The sequence below is a fragment of the Aythya ferina genome (assembly GCF_964211825.1).
Source record: "Aythya ferina genome assembly, chromosome: 19".
Taxonomy (NCBI): Eukaryota; Metazoa; Chordata; class Aves; order Anseriformes; family Anatidae; genus Aythya; species Aythya ferina.
Genome location: NC_140309.1, coordinates 5178305 through 5199131, shown reverse-complemented (window position 1 = coordinate 5199131; position 20827 = coordinate 5178305). Strand labels below are relative to the sequence as shown.

The following is a 20827-nucleotide window of genomic DNA, read 5'->3' as shown; positions in this document are numbered from 1 at the left end:
CTATTTGCAAAGTTAAATTATGAATCTCTCTCATCTCCTCCAAAATTGATGCCTGCAGTCACGGAAAATAAAAACTTCTCCCTATACATGCAAATATTACTAATGCAAACTGATATCAGAACAATCAAAACTGCTTAGTATTAACTTAAAGCTCTACAGATATATTTAGTTATCTTTTTTCCCTTTTCTTTTATGCTATCGGTTTCTAGAATAGACCTTCAAAATCAATTTACAGAAATTAAATACATGACAAAACAGTTCCCATCAAGAGTGGCCTGACAATGACTATGTGGAAAAAGATGTCTCAGGGTCCTGCTCAGGGTCTTCCCTCTCCAATTACTCAAATGTTGCCTTTTTTTTCCTCTCTCTCCCCCCACCCCCCTTCTTTACAGTATCAACTGTTCATATTTAACATTGCACAGGTCAACATGGGTCCTTAAATTAATCTGCCCCAGCAAGACTAAGACAGATGAAGATACTAACATAATAGTAGGACAGATATCTTATCCACTCCTTGATATATTCCTGAGTTACCAGCGTTCAATCTTACTCAGAAAATATCATCTGTCAGGCAATAACCACTTTAGTCATCAAGTCAATCTTTATGTCAATCATTTTTACCCATAACTTTAAAGTTCAAAAAGATGTTTAATTTCAAGATTGTGACAGAAAATGAAGGTGATTAGCTTCTCCTAAAATAAAACCCTTCAAAACCAAGTAACACCTTATTATCCAATATTTCAAACATATCAATAAGCTTCATGAAAATATGATGTAAACTAAGAATTTGTTTACTTTACCTACTAAAAATATACAAATTGTAATAACAAAGGACATTATACAAGTTAAAAGCAAATTGTTTTCTTTTATAAAAAACAAAAATCAACCAAACGACCAAAAAAAAAAGCTTTTGAGGGCACCAAACATGTTGGGAGATAATTCACACCTCCTCAGGCCCCAAAGTTTAAAAATGTGTACAAATTGATGGTAGCTTTTTAGGAAAGATACTATGAGACTATGAAATTATGTAAGAACTTCTAATCACTGGGATCCACATGCCTCTGAATTAAAACCACAGGGGAAATCACTGCCCGCTTTGGCTCACTTTTATAAGAAGACTTAGTCAGTAGTTTATGATGGTTATTAATATTTGGACAGAACTCTGAAGATAAAAGCATATATTAATAAAACAAACACTCTAAAGATAAGGCTTACCTAGTCTGCCTAAATGATGACTTCTTTGTACAGGACAAAACATCTTTTTAAAAGTCGTCACGCTAAACTGTTTTTTCAAAGTTTATAAACTGAACTATAAGACAGCCTCTTACAAACTTTAAGTCTTCATTATTAAGATAGTCTAATGTTAGAGTTACCATATTTTTGAAGCTTCTCATATAAATCTGGAGTGAGATACACCAAAGCAGCAAACGTTGAGTTCACAGCTTGATCAACAGTAGAACCAGCAACTATATCTGTCTTTGGGGTCTGTTTTTTACATGCCTGTATAAGTCCTTTGAAAAGTTCAGATTTTTGCCCACTGAAATCCTGGGCAGGATCTGATTTTGCAAAGTCGATAAGAAAGTTACGGCAGTCATCTTGGTGAGAGTTCCTAGCCTGGAAAGAACGTTAGAACACATTTACTTTAATATTGTCTGAAAAATTGCTGCAGCTTGTTTCTACAATTAGGTCAACTTGCAGTAAATCTACAGCAGTTTAAGTGGAAACTAATAAAAGGGCACAGAACAACAGTTTCCCTCCTCCTTGATATTTATGCAGTGCAAATGGTAACAACTGTAGCACAACAGCATATACTTAATGATGCATCAGCTAATTAAGGCTGAATGAAACTATGTCATACACAGGGATTTCAAGCCAATGAAATAAAAGCAATGGCCAAAGTACCTCTTTTTTATTTTGGTGCAGTCTACTGGTTTGACTGGCTCCTGGTATAGCCTCAGGACACATTTGATGCCTGAAGACAGGTTTCCACAAAGGAGAATTAAGAACTGATGTTACTTTCAAAGGAGGCAAATCTGCTTCACTACCTAGTTCTGCAAGAAATTCAGAACAGACACTTCAGTTACTAATTTTTTTCATTCATTTTTACAGAATGATGAAAATAAGATACGTTGAACACCCATTGGGGAAAAAAATAAAGCAAATAGACTGAACAAGTAATTGAAGAACATTTTCTAACTCCCATTTCTCTAGTGTGATACAGAAAACATGTACTTTATGACAGCATCAATATCTTGCATCACAGTGACAGTATCTTGCATTATGGAAGGATTTTCACAAACACTTTTGCTTTACTTATAACCATAGAAACTCACTGAAAAATTGCAAGTAGCTTTAAAGTTTTTATACTTCTCCTACTAAATACATACAATAATTTGCTAGGTGTAAGCATATTAACAAAGGAGTAACATATTCCATGACAAGAACAGTTCGGTTGGTTCCCTAAATTCACAGGTAAGAACATGACTGATTTTCCAAGGTAAGTACTGACCACTCGACTGCAGCAAGAACTCTAACACTTTAACCACTCTGAAGTGGTGATTGAATACAGATTCAGGAAGCTACCTAGAAGCGTTCTAGTTTTGAAATTAAAGAATAATCTATGTCTATTTTTTCTTACGACACCCATCTTACATCTTGTTATTTTCAGTTACCCAAATCCTAAGTGTGCTCAACTTTTGGAGTTAGCCAAAGTTTACTTGTGAATTCAAATTTAAATCAATACCAAATGCTCACATGAAGTATTTTAAATCACTGAAATTTCTGTTCTCTGTTCTGTATTTTTTTCAGCTTTCTGGCTCCATATTAACTCCACCACTAAGGGGTGAATCACAGCACTAGGGAACAATTTTAAAAGAAAAAAAGAACAGAAGGAGATTGGGCGAACCCTGATATTAATTTATAAATATAATGCAGCTTAATATAATGACTTCCAGGCGTCTGTCTCTTCCTAATACTGGCTTCTGAACATTAGAAAGATCACAGTGAACCCTGAAACATTCCCGGTAGTCAAGCAGAACAGCAATCAAGCTTGCTACACAGAGACCGCAAAACCAGGCTTAGCCCAATAACCAAACTTCGTTAAGCAGTCTTGCATCGTCAGTTAAGAGATAAATAAAAAGGAATTTCATCCTCACAAGGGATTCAAAACACAAGGTACCTTATCCTTATATGACACCACAACCTCTGGAGCTATCAAGTGCACTCACCTCGTAGAGATTTCAGTGCCATGCTTCGGGAAGCCAAGCGCCCCATCAACCGGGATACAAGAAGCTGTAAATCCAGGCCCCAAGAGACGGCAACATCTGGTAGGCCATAAGCAGTGACGGAAAACTTGTAGCCCCACTCATTATTACTGCTGTCAGAGTGAAAGAGAAACTGCAGCCGTGGGCCAGCCTTAAAGGTCACTTTCTACAGAGCAACAAAACAGTCATTTTGCCAAATGTACATGACAGGAAGACGTTTCAGGGTAATGAATTCCCTTCAGCAATCGTGGTTTTTCAATATTATCTTTTCTCCATAACGGATCTGATTTCCCCACCATGCAAATGAGAAACCCACAGCAATAAGCCAGTAATATTTCTAATCAATAGCTTAATAGGAAATTTTATAGTTGATTGAGCTCTTGAAGCTGGACCCATAAAACAATACAGAAGCAGTAGGTTTTGTCAAAGAAAGGGAGTAGCCATGGAAAGCATGTAGCTCATCTCATGATGTTAAAAATCGTGAGGGCAGAGTATCAAAGAATAAATTTTGCCCATGTAAACAGCTAAACGTGATTATTACTTTTAATTTTGACTGACTGCTCCTTCTGTAACAGGAACAGAAAGGGATTCTTTACTCATTTGCTCCTTTTATTTGCATCATTGCAGAACTTCTTCCCCACCTCCTGCCCCCATCTTGGAGGGAGTCTAAGCACACACATGCAGGAAAGCAGACGTATTTTTAAACAATAGGTTTTCCACAAGAATTGTAAGAATTTCCAAAGATTAGATATGTCACTGGGTTCAGAATTTTAAAGGTGCTCACCTTAGGCCACTTCTCAGTGCCAACCTTTGTATCGTAACGAGTTTTTGCACCCCTGGCATCAGTAAACTCCAGGTAATCATACCTGTGAAAATTGCAATTCATTACTTCCAAATTTACTTCTTAAATTCTGGGGGAAAATATTTCCTTCTGCATTTTCACAAGTGCTGCATCTCAGAGTCCAAGTATCCCACCACATGTCTCAGAACTACAACTGCATTGCTAAGGAATTTATTTCATGCCTCAATGCAATAGTCCTGGCAAACACAGACTTGCTTTCCTGTAGAACTTTCCCAATTCTTCAGAACTGGTAACGGGTACTAATTTTAACATTTGTCATATGCCTTAAGGAAACAGTAACCTACTATGTTATGAAACAAACAAACAAACAAAACAAAGAGTTTTGTCTAAAGAAGGCAAAATAAACACCACAATGAGAAATTTCATAAATTGGAGTAGTCACTACAACATTGCAAAACAGATCAAAGGATGCAAAATTCATACAAGCATCATGCCTGCACATTTGCCAGGACAGGTGCCTTTCAGCACAAGACTAAGTCATTCAAAATAACACCTTGTATATTAAGCAGCACATTGAAGAAACTGAGAAGGCATGCTTGGGGTGAAAGAAGTATTCCTTGCACAGTGGAACATGACTTGCCCCTCTGCACGTAGATACTGGAATCCTGCAAATAGATATTGATATCTAACACAGCACAAGATCAAGTTACCTCCTTTCAGTTTCACACTTTTCATCAAATTCCACCTCAAAGTAAGTTGCCCCATGACATAGGAAGACTGAGACCTCATGGCAATTATTTTCATAGTTATGAGGAGATTCCATTGTCCATGTTCGTAATACCACAGGCTGTTCTTGCTGCCAACTTTCCATTTCCATCTGTATAATAAAAACACACTCTTGAGATACAAATGGAAAGCATTAAAACAAACAAACAAACAAAAAAACCACCATACTAGATGTTTGTGTCTATACATTTAAGCTGCCAGATGTACATACGGGGTGGCATTTAAAAAGTTACAGCATTGATTTACACCTAGATCAGTCACAACAACATCCCTGATAAGCAACGTAGAGAAGCACTTCTAATGCAAGATTTATCTAGTCTACCAGTGGGGGAGACAGTCTCACCCCAGAAGTTCCTGTAAGTCTCCAATGACAACAAAAGCATCTGGATGACTAATGCAGATTTAAACATCTACACTACAGACATACAAACTCTATTAGCATCGCTACAAGCAATGAAGCTAAAATGCTAAGCATATGCTATTTTTAATTTTACTTCCTCTTTCATTCTCAGACTCCCTCCTCCTATCCACCTTCTGTTCTCATTCCAGTTGCATCTTCTGGTCACTTTGCTCAACTTCCATATCCAAAGAGAGAGATTTCCAGTTCTTTACTCAATATATCACTGCACATCCCATTACTTGTGAAAGCTTTCCAGCTCCTTTCAAAATGCTCAGTAATAGCTTTTTGAGAAACTCATCCGAGTTTCCTATGCCTTTCTTGCAATTTTCCTATTGTTTCACTGTACTTACAAGTGCTTTATTGCGTTTTGCAATGCACTGCAAAATTTTATGGTACAATTAAATAGCATTTATGCACACATATTATTAATAAGCATTAAAAATCACTTTTAGAATGCCCAGAAAAATTGACCAGAGTTCCAGTCAAGCAAAATACTCAAAAGCATTAATAAAATTTGTAGGGAGTAGATGCTCACAAAGAACAACCAGAGCATGAAATACAGAATTCAGAACTGTCTGCCTATATCTTTAGTTACCTTATGAGGCTCACTACAAAGGTTTTTCAGTGGTTCTACCAGAGTGCTGAATCCTTTTAGCAGAGTACAATACGGAATGTCTAAAGTGCAAAAATCCAACAAGAAGATGACCTAGGGGAAAAACACAGTTCTTGTTAAAACACACACGTAGCCATGTAACCTGGGTGTAGTACAAAATGCCAGTGGTCACTTACCAGCTGACGAGTTGCCATTGCGAAGACAGAGTTACTTATTTTTTCTACTATTGTTTTGCCACTATATTGGGATAAAAGTGACTGCAGAATCCTTCTCATATTTGACAGGAACTGGCCTACATCTAAAGAGAAACAAAAAACAACTTAATAGCCACCTTAAGGATGGTGGATAAACCTGTAGAGATTTGTTACCACAACCTGCTTTACTGAACACTATTTAAAGTGCACGGTGACGTGCAGAACAGGAAAGACAACCGGGAAGGCATCCGCTGCCCCATAAAAACTGACACTTGGGAGAAAGTTCAGAGACCTTTTCTGTGATATTTCTATCATGGAAACAACTCACACTCATCCACTAACTTAAGAAAAAGAAGAATGACCAGAACTTAAATCAAGCACTCCAAAAATGATGATAGAATCTTTGTGTAACCAGCCCCTCTTCAAAACTAAGAAAAATAACACTAATAAATATTAACTATAGCCTTACAACATTTTTAAAGGCAATACAGAGAAACAATGAACTTATTTATACAAAAATAACATAAATAAGAAGTGACTTTACATAAAATTCCAAGTACCACTTCTCTATTAAATACTTGGCCAAATTAACTATTCAGTACCGTACTGCTGCATTAAGAAAAATAAACGTAATTTTAAAAGATGCTGTTGAGATGCTGTTGCAGAACATCCGTTATAAGTTCCTTTTTTCTTGCTATCACAAACATCTAGGTTAAAACATACTACCACAACAGGAACCTATCAAAATAAGGGACATATAAAAAAGCCAAAATGTTCAAATGATATTCTGTAATTGCATTTTTTCTTTCAATTGTAAAACCCCTAACCTTACTGATATGTTTTCTGAATATTCTTCCAACTTAAAATTATCAGTACAGATAAAATTCTAAGTTGCTTGATATGCCAGGCAACTGCTGGTGAACCTTTACTATACTGCTGTTAATTAAATCAGATCATAAAGTCACATATTGTACCACATTTAATTCTGTATTTGGTCCCAGCACTTACAGTTTTTAAGTATTTCTACAGCAAGATCCTTGGCTGAATTATCACTTCCCTTAAGTTGCAGGTAGCACCATGAAAGGAGGCTACCTTGAACAGACCAGAATAAGGAAGACAGGACTGTACCACTCTCTTGCTGTGCAACATCCAGCATCATCATTTCACACTGAAAAATAAATATAACAAACGAATATTTTCTTCTGCTGCAGAATGACACATTGTAGAACTAGGTAAACTGTGACGGACGTAATCAGCCCACTCTTCCCACATAAAAGATGAAATGCAACTGACAAACTGCATATAACATCATGAAACCATATAACTTCATGAGGCAAGTAATGTATTTTGTTTTGATAAATCACAATTTTAAGTAGGAACAGATACATGTGAATCACTCGATGTTCTCAGCACATTTTTCTGCATATGTAAATGACTCTCCTCCATTTACACCTCCCTTAGAGGCACGACCAAATCTAACCTCTCAATATGGAATGACTACTTCTGTTTCCTAGTGTTGATAGGGTGCCATAGATTTTCTTAAATGCTACAGAAAAAAAAAAAAAACAAACATAAAAGCCCCACAAAACAGAAACAAAACACCTTATCCCATACATTACTTACCCTTCTATTACAAAATTTTAATACTTGAAGGAAAATATTTCAGTCATTTGGAAGACCTAGCCCTATGGCCCTTAGCAGATATTAATAGCTTCATCCAGAGGGACATTTTGGAAAACTAGTTTCTTTAAGCACACATCTAAGGCATGCAGCTTGTGTTTGCAGACAAAAATCACAGCAAAGAAGCAGGAAGAGGAATAATGCAAAGACACTTACCTCTCTTGCTGCCACTAGCAGAAGGGTTTCCATGACTGACAGCACTTCACTTATGTCAAAATCTGCGGAAACTCCCTTCTCTGGTAGCAGTAAGAGTCCACCTGGATCTTGATCACTACAAAACAAAGACCTTCTTACTAACCAAAATCAGGTAGCATAGTTCCAAAATATAAATGTAACTATCCTTGTGACAAGGATAAACCTGTAGAGATTCTATTGTATCATTACTATTAAAAGCGACTGGGTTCTGATGAATCCAAACTGATTAAAGCAATACCAACCATCAAGAGGGACAAATAATGCAAATAGTCACTTAAAAATTTGAAAGATAGCCTAGCAAAAGCCTTTGAGCAGCATACTGTGATTTCAGCACCAATGGTAATCCTTGAATATTTTATATCGCTATTCCATTAATAAATATCCTAACTGGCAGTATTGTCTAAAGCAAATCAGTTGACTATTGTGCAGAACTGTCTTCCAATTGAATTACATTTATAAAAAGGATTAAAAATAAATTTATTAACAGATGAGGGGTATCAGATAAATATTTTCAATTTCAAACCCCCTTACCTGAAGTGGGTACACAAGGATCTGAAGGCAAGATGTACAGATTGCTTATGTTCTTGCTCTGTGATGTTTTTCTAGAAAATGAAAAACATTTATTTTTATGACATGTTCTGTTTCCCTTGTCTATGAGAAAGAATTATAATTTCTGAGCTTTGCTATTCATTTTTGGTATCAAAAAGGCAAGTATAGCTTTTCTTTCTTTAGATAAGCTACAGGGGGATGGGGTGGTAAAAAGAGACAAAGAACATGTCACTTGAACCAGACAAAGCATACAATATTTGACAACAAGAACTCAGATTTGATGTTTTCTGCATAAAGAAAGCAGGTACTAAACAATCAATTTCTCACTTAATGGTTTACCATCATGGTGAAGAGCTGGTTTCGCCTGGTCTGTCTGTCCGGGAAAAAGATTGCTGCTCCACTGAGTAAGGTGTTCTTAACTTCCTGTTTTAGCATTTTCACTGGCATGAGGTTACTGTCCCCCATATCCACCACTGCTCATACAAAAAGAAAACAAAATGGTAAGTTCAAATCAATACATAATACGTTAGCGGCACAATTGAATTAAATGTGTAATTGTTACAACTTCAAGTCTTTGCAGTCCCATATTATACACCAAAAATGGGGGAAAACGTTTTGACTTTTAGCAAGAAAGATTTCTCTAAGGATATATTTATTCACTGAATAAATTAATTCAAGGAACATTACGGCTTGACAACTATCAAAGCTAATAAAGCTTTCAAAATGTGACAGATTCTGTATAAACTGGTTTATCTCCAGCTTACTTTTCAGGAGACTGTCAGCTAATTAACAAAAAAATTATACTTCAATAAAGAGGGTAAAAACCTGTTTCCAGCCAAATCTAATGTGTAATTGCAATTCTCTTCACTGGCTCCAGATTCTTTCATGTTTGTGTACACATTACAGGCTCCTCCTAAGAGCCTGTATTTTTATATACATGAAATATGTGAACTGATTGAACTTCATTCAGTTAAAGGATCACATTCCCTGCTGGTTTGAGCAGGTGACAGGTTCAAAAGAAGTTTCCTATTGCAGCTGCTTCCAAGCCATAAGTTGTCATAAAGCCTATAAAAACGCCAAGAGAAGTTTCATTGTGATAGACTAATTAGTACACACTGACCTGAAGAAGAAACAAAGGAATAGAGTGACTGGCTTAATCTTTAGAAATAAATAGATTTTCCCAAATTCTACCTACTGTAACACACTTGCAAAACAGAACAGACAAAACGGTTAATACATTCAATATACATTACCTTCACAGAGATGTCTGTAAAGCTCTTCTGCAGCTTCTGTGTGACCAGGTGTTTTGTTCTGAGAAGTTTCTTGAGGTTTAGCAATTTTATTGTCTCCAGTAAGTACAGAGAAGCAGCTCTGGAGCAGCTGCAACAGCAACGTTTGAGCAAAGATGCATTCTTCCCTTGGGCTGTAAGAACACAGAAAACAAACAGAAGCAAAAAGTAGAAAGGAGAAGCTCTTATATAGCAAATAAATAATGCTATGAGATTTACTATCTCAGATAGATAAAAAAAATGCTGACAGCATAGCCAAAAAAAAAAAGTGTTGCTAACAGCTAAATCTACATCTCAAGCTTCTCTACAACATCATAGTTAAAAACCCATATGGCCGAAGGAGGAAAATGTTATTTATGTAAGTGATGCACTTTAGGAAAAAAAACAACCTGCTGCAACACAACTAAGCATACTTTACTTACACATGCACACACAGATTAGTGCTTCCCCACACAGTAAAGATGCAACTTACTTTTGTTGAAGTTTATTGTAAAAATTCCAGAACAGCTGCAGGTCAAGGCCTGTGAAATCTAAAAATGACTTGTATTTTAATCCACTCTCCTTCTGATGAACCTTAAAAAAGACAAAGAAAATGCAGGATAGGAAAGTTAACTCTGAACAGAACAAATTCACAAAAAATAGTTATCTAAGCACTAGATTTAAAGCAGCCTACCTTGCTATAAATTTGCATCTCACATGAGTTCCAGTATAAGTTCTCTCACCATCAAAAATATTCTGGTGACTTTGGCTGAAATCTTTCCCTTTACAGAGCTACTAACAGGGACTGTCTCCTCTTTCCAGATGTCTAGTACAACATCCCTATCCTGCGCCACCCCATTAAGAGTCTTTACAACCCCTACCTCTTTTAATTTAACTAAGATTAAGTAATAGACAAAATAAGACCACTCAGGACTCAGAATCTAAGTTGAAAAGTCACTGAATCATGCTTGATATGAACAAAAACATGATTTTGACATGTATCCTTGAAGTAGGGTACATCAATGCTGACATAAATCAGTGCATACCAGCACTGATATACCTCTTAACTACATAGATCTCACCTTGGACACTGATGTTATTTGAAAGAAGGAGAACATGTTTTAATCTATACAACTTGCTTAGCTACCTCCCTACATATGAGGGTTTGAACTAGATGATTTTTAAGGTCCTTTCCAACCCAAGCCATTCTGTGACTATACCTTTCCCATACTTGCTTCAGAAATAGTTACACTAATAGACTGTGCAGTGTCCTTCTCTTGCATCTACTTCACCTAGCACTGATATTTCAGCATTGATGCTGAAAAATAGTTCTTAACTCTCTCCAGAACCCAAGGTGAGCATATTGCCAATCAACTTCAGCAACCATAACAGAGTGCCTTTTTCCAGAAAGCACTTTTTTTTTCCACAGCATGGTTCTAATAATTATTACTACTCACTTGTAAGACTTTGCTTCGTCCACTCACAGTTACTATCAGCATAGTTTTATTACTTTTAGCATGGAAAATACAAGCTTAAACAGAACAGAAGTGAAAATACCAGGTCTTGTGCAAGCTGCTGGATGAAATGAAGTGTCTTCAGGAGAAGAGTTGTGCCACACACTGTATCATCACTAGTTTTCCTGCACTGCAAGCAGTTCATGCTCCTGTTGGGCTCCTCTCGCATAGGCCGAAGATACCCAAGAACATTCAAGCCCTGAACTCCGAGCCTTTCTGCTGTGTCTTGTCTTGTGCAGAGGAACTTTATCATTAAGTACTAAAGGAACATAAAACACAGCACAAGAGTGGGTTTTAAAAGTTACTCTAAACTTGGCTTTTACAAGACATGGGAGCACATGTGTGAGGAGACTGCAGGTTTGGGAGAGAGACAAGCATGCCGTGTTCCCTGCCTACCACCCCCAGAAGTTCAAAATAATGAGCTCAAGATTCAGGCTAAACTTGGACTCTCGGAAAGTCCCAGTACTGGTTCTGTAACCTCTGCATGTATCTGCAAAGTTAGTTAATTAATTATCAGTTCCATTCATTCTGTATACTCTGTTTTTTGGCTCTATAGTTACAGCATTTTTGCAGGTAGAAAAACGTATTATCCGCATTTAAAAGCAAGCAGAGCATCAGCGTGTAATATCTAAAACAGTTTTATTCACTCTGTCCACATTAAGATACAAAACGTAAAGCTGAAAGGAAGAGCAAGTGTTGTCATCCAAAGGTATTTACTAACTCCGCTCACTCAAAAGTCTAAGGGGTTAATGGTTCCACAGACAACAGCCGAATGCTTTAACAAGCAATGATGGTTTCTGAGAAGTCCCACAACCACTTCTGCTAATTTTCAGAGTCCAAAAAACTTCAGGGGAATTATTCAACAGCTTATACCAGAAACAAGATAAATGCGACTGAAAATCAAAGCTTCCTACTTAAACATTATAAATCGAAACCCATTTTCTGCCCCTCTTGAAACAGGGAAGTCCCACATTCCTCAAGGTATTCAATCTAACTCATTGAACTGCTTACTAATTATTTGTCCCTTAAAACAAGGGTTGAAGAATCTGCCTCTAGAAGAATAAAATTTGTAACTATGCAGTTAAGATACTATATATTTCAACTAGATATCTAGTTAGCTAAATGTGTATCTATCTGTATAAATATAAAATATAAAAGTTAAAATATTTAAAATATAAAAACAGAATATAAAATAAAGATACTAGAATAAAGCAACAACCACATCATCCTTAGAAATATTCACTCATAAAACCACTGATCTGTGGATAATTACATAATTTTGCATTAACTCTAAACCTGAAGTACCATTTAACTACAACTATATATGTGTACATGCAGAGAAAAAGAATGTAACACAGAACAAAAGTCAAATCATCCTTTTATCTAGAAGCCATTTGACTCCTACCCAGAAGAGTTCTGCTTTAACAAAAAAAGTTATGTTTATTTCAATTGGCATAACAATAGAGCACAGTGATGAGCCTCTGGTCACTGTGACTGGGCTAATGGATTTTCATCATTTCTTACCTGGGAAACTATGCATTGTTGCATTTTGACATCCACTTCATCCCACTCTTCTTCCACTTCAAACCAGCCAACAGGATCATCATCTCCCAAATCATCACATGAACAGCTGCTTCTACGTATAGAAGAACATAAACTTTGTAAAGAAAAGAAACTGCTGCAAAGCTGAATATGCTGCCAAAATATTTTTAACACGTTATGGTTGTAAAGACGACAGAGAGGGAAGAGAAACTTTTGCATACCTTATATGTGCTCCAGTTTGTGTATTACAATGAACAAAGTCTTCATAGTCATGGCCCCTAACCTCCCCTCAGTCCTAAGCAACAATTCTGATAAAGTAACTTAATAAAACTAACTAAAATACATCTTTCTATAAATTATCAGAGATCTGCACTGTAAGCAGAGCATTTGTTTTGTTACATCTTTTTCTAAATAGGTTTTTAAATCAAGAGGTTGAAATCAACACCTACGTATATATTTCCTCAAACACATCAAATACATCAAAGGCTCATTAAAATCAAACAGGTAACCATTAAATGACACATGCATCATTTTTAAGTCATTTGGAGCAATTCTCAGTAGCTCAAATGCCATTGCAAAATGACCTCATATAGCATTTATATTCCCTTCATTAGGAAAAGTGCCCCTTTACCTGTTTTTTAAAAATTGTTTGAATTCCTGTAGCTTCCATTTGTCATAGCTTTCAAATCTTTTGAAGTGTTCCTCTGCATGGAACTTTTCTGAAGCACTATTGTAAGCAAACACTAGCCCACATTGGGCTCCAATAGCACCTCTTCGAACCTAAAAGAACAAATATAGAGAAACATACATAAAAATTACAACAAAAGAAGGTGGTGTTTTCACAGAAAAAAAAAGTTACAGTAAGCAACTAAGTACTAACAAAACTGATATAACTAGAATAACTGAAAACTGGAATAACACTTTTTAACCTAAAGAAGGAAATGAAACAGTTTGGAGAAGTGTTATGGAAGCTTTTGTAATCCATTGGATCATGTGCATGATTAATGTTTGCTACAATTATCACTCTGCTAATAACCTAACAATAACTACACTTCCAAATATTAATTTTCATTCTAATTTTTGTATACTTAAAATTGAAAAAAAAAAAAAAGAAAAAAAAAAGAATTGTATCCCAATATCCCTGCACTGCTTTGCAACAGTTCAGTTGCCTCTATGGCTCCAGTTTGAATTTAATTGCCAGAATTCCATTCTTATTTGATTCCCTTGGACATTAAAATATGCGTTCTTATTCCAGGAATTCAATTATTTCTTTGCCTTAAATAAATAAATTCAGCTGCAGAAATCTCACTGAAGATTTCTCCTGGCCACAAGATTTAATCACAAGATCTTGTTTTCAAACCAGATAAAATTGCACTGAGTGTTCAAATTACACTGATGTCTTTGAAAAGAATTTGAGAAACCCTTCATTTAATCTGAACTCACATACTATATCTTGAAACTCTGCAATTCAGAGTTGAAAAATTACTTTAAATACTATGTATATGATCTTACAAGTAAATTAATACTCTACACCTTAATAACTTGAGTATAGTACAAGACATAGACAAAAGCAAGAAAATAAATGTCTTGACTGCATGCTTGTGGCACTCTGAAGCAATTTTAGATCTCTGTTTTCTTCAGATCCCTGTGATTTACACAAAAGTAAAACCCCAAAATACCACTGTTTCATGATGAATTTAAAATTTAGTTGATACAAAAGAAAAAAAAAAAATCAAATTCAACTCTACCAAAAGGAAAAGAGAAAAGAGAGAGCCTTCTCCTTGAAAAACATTGAGAAACTACATACCTTTATTCTAATCTGTGTCACTTGAAATGAAGATTCAGTGCCAGTAGAAAGAATGATACTTGCTCTGGTCTTCCCGGTTTCAGTAAGAAAACCTAAAGCAGCAGTGGAAACAGAATGAGGCTGGAGGGACTGCTAGGGCAAAACATTTGAAAGAGAACACCAAGATGGTGGACTCATAAGGGGGAAACAAGAACAAGATGTGTTTCTAGTGAAATTCTGTAGCTCATTAGGACATGTTTCCAAATAACACAGTGAAAGACAAGTAAAAAAAAATGTATCATGTTAGTATACACTCCCACAGAGCATACATAGGTCTCTCAAGCAGTGTATCTCTTGGGACTGCAGTATTTGCAGCTACTTTCCGAGTGTTACCCATTAAAGGTTATTAGTAACACCCAAATATTACTTTAGCTTGTGGTTCTGCTCACTGATACAACTCACTGTTCTTCAAACTGACCTACAAAACACCAGAAACAAACCACAAAATAACTAAAAAAATAAATAATATGCCAAAGTATACAAAGGGGTAAAATAAATATTTAGAACATGCCTGATTTTCTGTCATGATAGCTTTCATTTATAAGTAGCACTGTACAAGCTGATATACAGGGTTTTTCTTTCAGAAAGATTATGTGACATTTCAGTTCACATAAGGTCAAGAAACACAACTCTCTTTCTTTAGGTTGTGTCCAGTACATAAAAACATTCTGTTAACAAAGATAGGCTTTAGCGAAGAATTAATAGGTATGCACAGTCAGTGAAAATCTCAGTGATTTCCACCATAGTTCTCCATCAATATTTGGGAAACCATCAGTGAATGATTCATGACTTCAAGCCACAAAATGTGCTATAGTGTAATTTTGTATGTGACAGTTTATTGCTTACTTTCACGCGAAGTATCACTAATTCTCCCCTAGATCATATCCTTTTGTTGTTTTGACAATAAACTGGTTCCTGAGAGATTCACCTTGTTGTAAAACAGAATTTTCACATCGTTTTTTGTTTGTTTGTTTCCATATCATAAAACTATTGAGTATTGCCAAATATATATATGCAATAGCTCCGCAGCCTTGTTAACAGCCTTTGTGTATGGTTGAATGTTCTGGATTTCAAGTCCAGGCTCTTACCATCCCCAGTCCATGGCTCTACAAGGAGGTTTTCAGGCCCTGATTTGTCTTCTTTTCCCTTTACATCACATGCTTGCAAAGTTAGTCGTAATGGTTTTCCTAAACAAGAAAAACAAGGTTTCTCAAATTCATAAAATATATAGCTTATTTGCCTGATTTAAGTTCTTCATACAAAGAGCAACTGAAAATATTGCAATACTATGAGCTTTTTACCACTGTCAGACAGAAAAAGTAGAAAAAACCTTATGTATAAGAAGTCATGTTAGATTACTATAGTTAGAGCTTTAGATATGTACAGAAGAAGGAAAATCATGACAACTATTGGTCCTTCAAGTGTTTGGAATTCTACATGATACTACACATGACACACCACTCTTGCCTTGCAAAAAGCAGCAGCTACTACAGGAAAAACAAAATGATTTTCAAAAATTTTGAAAGCAAATACTGATACTATAATTGTAAAATAATTAATGTACTCTTAGGCACAAGCCAAAAAATCCTGACAAAAGGTACTAAAAGGCAAACAAAGGGGAAAATCCTTCAAGAGATACTAATGATAATCTCAGGAACTGATACCTGAAAATACAGACTTATCAAACAAGCACAGTCTATACAGCAAAATCCTGCTGCCTTATGCCAGAGCATTTGTGGCTCTACAGTTATGACAAATACTCAGATTAATTTATAAAAGTAAAAACAAAAGAACTGTAAATAGATGTTAACAGCATTATATTTAAAATATTTTACATTTGTGTATGTGTCTGCAAGAGAGACCATTTACTCAGGCTAAACATACAAAAAATTAAGTGTGTTAGTGGAAGAATAAAAAGAAAATGGCATCTGATGTTTTAACACTATAGAAACACTGCCACTGTCTTGATAAAGGGCTCACTGCCTACAAAGTTCATGTCTTCTTCCTCAAGATCATGCCACCCGGTTCAATTCGTGGATCACAGAAAGCTTATCTAATCACAAACTCCTAGGGCAGTTCAATTGCACAAGCTCTATTTTCTCGGTAACAGTCATTACCTTGTAAGTCTAATATCACTTTAAACCCCAGCAAAACAACAAGTAAACCAACTGTGAAAGCTATTGTCTTACATACACACAGTAAAAAAACCAACAATTATTCAGTTACCGTATTTATACAGCAGGTTCTGTCTAACTGTTGCCATAGAAGCGATAAGCGATGAAGCCTTGTATGGAGTGTCCAGATGATCGGTGATTGTACAAAGCGAACTTATCACTTTAGCAACACTCCCCCTGGCTAAGGCAAAGGCCAAGAGTGTAAGTTCAACCTCTGGAGTAGTACAGCAACTGGGAAGAGGAAAGAAAAGAGGGGAAGTGGAACAAAAAAAAAAAAAAAAAAAACAAACAATATGAAAAGAAAACTCAGGACAAGCGCATCAAGTACAATTTTAATATGGGATATCTGTTTCTTCTGTGGTAACCTAATTGCTGATGTCATTAAACCACCAAATTATCAAATCTAGTAGCTGCGTGGCTTGTTACAGTTGCTATAATAAATATTGGGTATTTTAGAGAGAGTTCTGCAGAGGAATAAAGCATCCTGTTCTGTGCAGACCCAGTTCCCAGCAGGGAACCTATGACCTGAATTTGGCCATCTGGATGCTCCAACATTTCCCAGACAACATCATGACTAGCAAACACAGCCTGAACTGCCTGCATGGATGGACACTAGGTTCTTGGACTGGGCTTTGCAACAGTCTCTGTGAAAGAGTGGTTTCTTCAAACAGCAGTAACACAGTAATATTGGCACAATCTTTATTCCCTTTAGTATTAGCAGCCAGGCTCTGAGGACTTGAGGATATTTTTTTCTTAAACAAACAAACAAACAAAAAACAACAGTTATACCAGCTCAGTTTTCTTTTTCGTATTACAGTAGTCCCAGCTTGGCCTGCTGTCATTGCCTTCGGTGCTCCATCACAGTACAGCACCACGCAATCAAAACTAGTCTTTGACCTTTGAAATTACTAGGAGTTGAAATTTCTTTTCGTTGATCAAAGCTCCTCTAGCCCCATTTAAGCCACTGCACACCATCTTAATATTAAACTACATTAGCACACAACATTTCAAGCCAAATACAGTGGAGCAGACACTGCTTTTAAAAGAAGACAACCAACGCTCACACAGGAAATCTAAGGTACCTGTTTCTTAATGCCTTTAAAGTTTTCAAGATAGTAAAATAAAGAGCAGGTAAGTAACAAACAAGATACATTTGCTATACAAATTCTTCTAAACCCTTTTCCACTGTATCAAAATACATTAACACAATCTTACCTTGTTATTCTTATAAGGAAGCTGTCTACTTCTTGCAAAACATTTGGAGATAAGAAGCTTGAAAAATCTGTAGATCCTGGCGTTAGGGACAGAGGTGGCATGTGTTGCAGTGCTTTCCTAGAAAAAAGGATGGAATGTAACTTCAATCAAAGAAAATAGACTTCTACAATTAGACATTTAAATCTTTACACTTTTTACAAGTGGGTCTCTACAAATAGCTTCTGAATGAAGAAAGAATCTATTTACACAGATAATCTTCTCAAAAGTTAAAAACAGTGTTGTGTTGAAGGTAGGGAAATTTCAGTGATTGTTAGGTAGTCTCAATCTCACATTTAATGAGAAATAAATCAAGGTGTTTTGAATTAAATCTATGAAAGAATTAGAAATAACTTAATGTCTAAACACTACCTTATTTTAAATAGTTCCAGAATTGAGCAAGAACCCATTAACAAGGGGGAAAATTGATTTTAAATTCATTCAGACCAATTTCAACGTGATTTTTTGTTTGATTTCCAAAGGTAATTTAATAACCCCTGAAAATAGGAAATAGGAATTCTAGTTGGTTACATCAAAGGCATTCTATCCAACAACAAAGTTTGGTCTGGGACTTTATAACTCCAAACACTGAATTTCCAATTCCTGAATGCTTATATTTTTGCCAAGATTTCTCTTTTAAAACTGTTTTTAGGCCTTATTAGAAACATAACATAAATTCTGAGCTAACAAATACCTACACTGTAGCAAAACTGAAGGCCTTCAGTTTCAGTAAATCCAAACTATGTAGGAACTATGAACTACAGTAAAGTAGCTATGAACATTCCTCGAGCAGACATGAACACATATAAAGTCACCTACACTCTAAAGACTTTGAATAGATGACAGAAATTAAAGGTAGCATTAATGGACTTCAGCCTGCAGTATTCATTAGCTAATGACAGCGGTGCTCTTAAACGCAGAGGTATCACACTAACTAAGCTCTATAAAAGTCAACGTGGGTGTGTAGCGATGTTATTAGGATTCCAATCCTTCAAGTCATCAGGCAGAACTGTTTGGCAGTCAAACAAGGAAACGTTACAGAGAAAACAGCCAATCACCACAAGCAAGCATCTGCAGAGATATTGCATACACACCACCGTATTCCCATGTAATGAATGACAAGGCGTTACGCAGGCAAAAAATGCCGAAAAATGGGCTAAATCAAGCTCCGTTCGTAAGTGGAAGTTGTGCAATAGTTATAATCAATGAAATTAACAAAGAGAAATCTAATTCTAGGCTTCTTGAAAACATTACGAGTCAAAGCCATTCAGTCATGGCTTAACAACTAGATTAGTTACAACAGATATGAGAATTGTTCTGGTATGTGAAGGTGAAATATAAAAATTTAAACAATGTGATAGCTAAAAAGACATTTAAATACCTTAATGGAGGGAGTGGAAACCAGTTACACAAGGTAGATTAGTTTACAAAAGCTGGAAGTAGTGGAAAAAAAAATCCAACTATGAAGTTTGGTACTTACTGAGTATTTTGTAAGATAGTGTGAACAAATGCTGGATTTGTTTCCATGGAAGCTGTTACCAGAGAGGTCAGCAGAGACCAGTACCAGATAGCCGAAGCATCGCAGACTGAGACGCCCACCTTCTTAACTCTTTGATAACCAATCGCCCTGAGTCCATGGATTCTAGTGTCGCATCCATCACTAAGGCAACGCTTGATGTTTATCTGTACATCTGTCAAAACAGAAAGCAGATTTTTTTTTCCATTGCTTCTGTTGGATTAGATGTAGAAGAATCCAGATATTTAAAACCACAAATACTGCAAAACCTCAGAGAAAAATAGCAGCAGACATACAAGAGTACTCCCACATATGGGCAACTAGCACTTGTATGCTTCTTAACCATGCACACTGTGATTTGGAAAATTCAGCCTCTGAAATTGCTTATGTGATCCATTATATATTATACTACTACAAATTAGGAAAAAAGTAGTAAAAAAAAAAACTCAAAGTAGAAAATTATTACAGATTATTTCACCACTACTAATCATACCTTTTTACCTACATACATAGGAAGTGTCTTGGGTCAGGAGGGGCTGGGGAAGGTAAGGAAAGAGTAAAGCCTAAATGCAAACCATTAAATTACATTAAAACATTCACATAAGTTTTTGACCATTTCGCAAAGGTAACATTCTCTTAGTTACTTTTGAGGAACAACAACCCTGTTGCCTGCTTCTGTGGCCCTGAAAGTTTGTCTTTGGGAAAAGTATCTATTTGAGCTGAAGGCACAAAGATTCTGAAGCTTCAGAAAGGTCTTAGGAAGGAGCAGCTCTCCTCTGAGTGATTACAAGATAGCAATCGCAGATCTAACAGACTTAAAAATAACACTACTTAGAAGTCCTTAGCATATAAACTGCTTTACGAGAACCGCCTAACCAACTCTTCAGACTTTTGGTACAAAAAATAGCCTCCCAGATACAATTTTTTGCTTGATACTATTATCTAACAGCTTTCACTCTGCAAGCAAAGATATTTTAACATTGCCTGATGGCTTCAAACTGAGAGGCTAAAAACGTGTTTTAATCATTTTAGCTCTTTAACCCTTAACCTGAGTTACAGACAACGCGACAAAGGCTCAGAAGACTCTCTTACAGGCAAGAAATTAAACTACAGTTAAAACAATTTCTCTGACTCAAGGGTAAGGCCAAGAGCTTCTGCTCTAATGATCGACATTTCAACACATCATTCTGTAACCTACCCAAACTTTCACCTTCAAAAAAGCAACGAAACAATA

The 20827-nt window shown here is 36.0% G+C and overlaps 1 protein-coding gene across 2 annotated transcripts in view; it reads right to left on the bottom strand.

Annotated features, from left to right (window-relative positions):
• The window catches only part of ZZEF1 (zinc finger ZZ-type and EF-hand domain containing 1), a 59991-nt gene that overhangs the window by 30898 nt on the left and 8266 nt on the right, over window positions 1-20827 (bottom strand). For both annotated transcript variants that reach the window (XM_084492848.1, XM_084492849.1), the window contains exons 6-26: window positions 19558-19768; window positions 18042-18158; window positions 16879-17057; window positions 15741-15839; window positions 14614-14705; window positions 13438-13586; window positions 12789-12900; window positions 11308-11523; window positions 10244-10344; window positions 9736-9905; window positions 8822-8955; window positions 8465-8535; window positions 7895-8009; window positions 7067-7226; window positions 6041-6162; window positions 5847-5957; window positions 4776-4942; window positions 4048-4129; window positions 3228-3429; window positions 1903-2051; window positions 1374-1614 (exon numbers count right to left, since the gene is read on the bottom strand). In XM_084492848.1, the coding sequence (XP_084348974.1) occupies window positions 1374-1614; window positions 1903-2051; window positions 3228-3429; window positions 4048-4129; window positions 4776-4942; window positions 5847-5957; window positions 6041-6162; window positions 7067-7226; window positions 7895-8009; window positions 8465-8535; window positions 8822-8955; window positions 9736-9905; window positions 10244-10344; window positions 11308-11523; window positions 12789-12900; window positions 13438-13586; window positions 14614-14705; window positions 15741-15839; window positions 16879-17057; window positions 18042-18158; window positions 19558-19768 (3000 nt within the window). The remainder of the gene's footprint in view (window positions 1-1373; window positions 1615-1902; window positions 2052-3227; window positions 3430-4047; window positions 4130-4775; window positions 4943-5846; window positions 5958-6040; window positions 6163-7066; window positions 7227-7894; window positions 8010-8464; window positions 8536-8821; window positions 8956-9735; window positions 9906-10243; window positions 10345-11307; window positions 11524-12788; window positions 12901-13437; window positions 13587-14613; window positions 14706-15740; window positions 15840-16878; window positions 17058-18041; window positions 18159-19557; window positions 19769-20827) is intronic.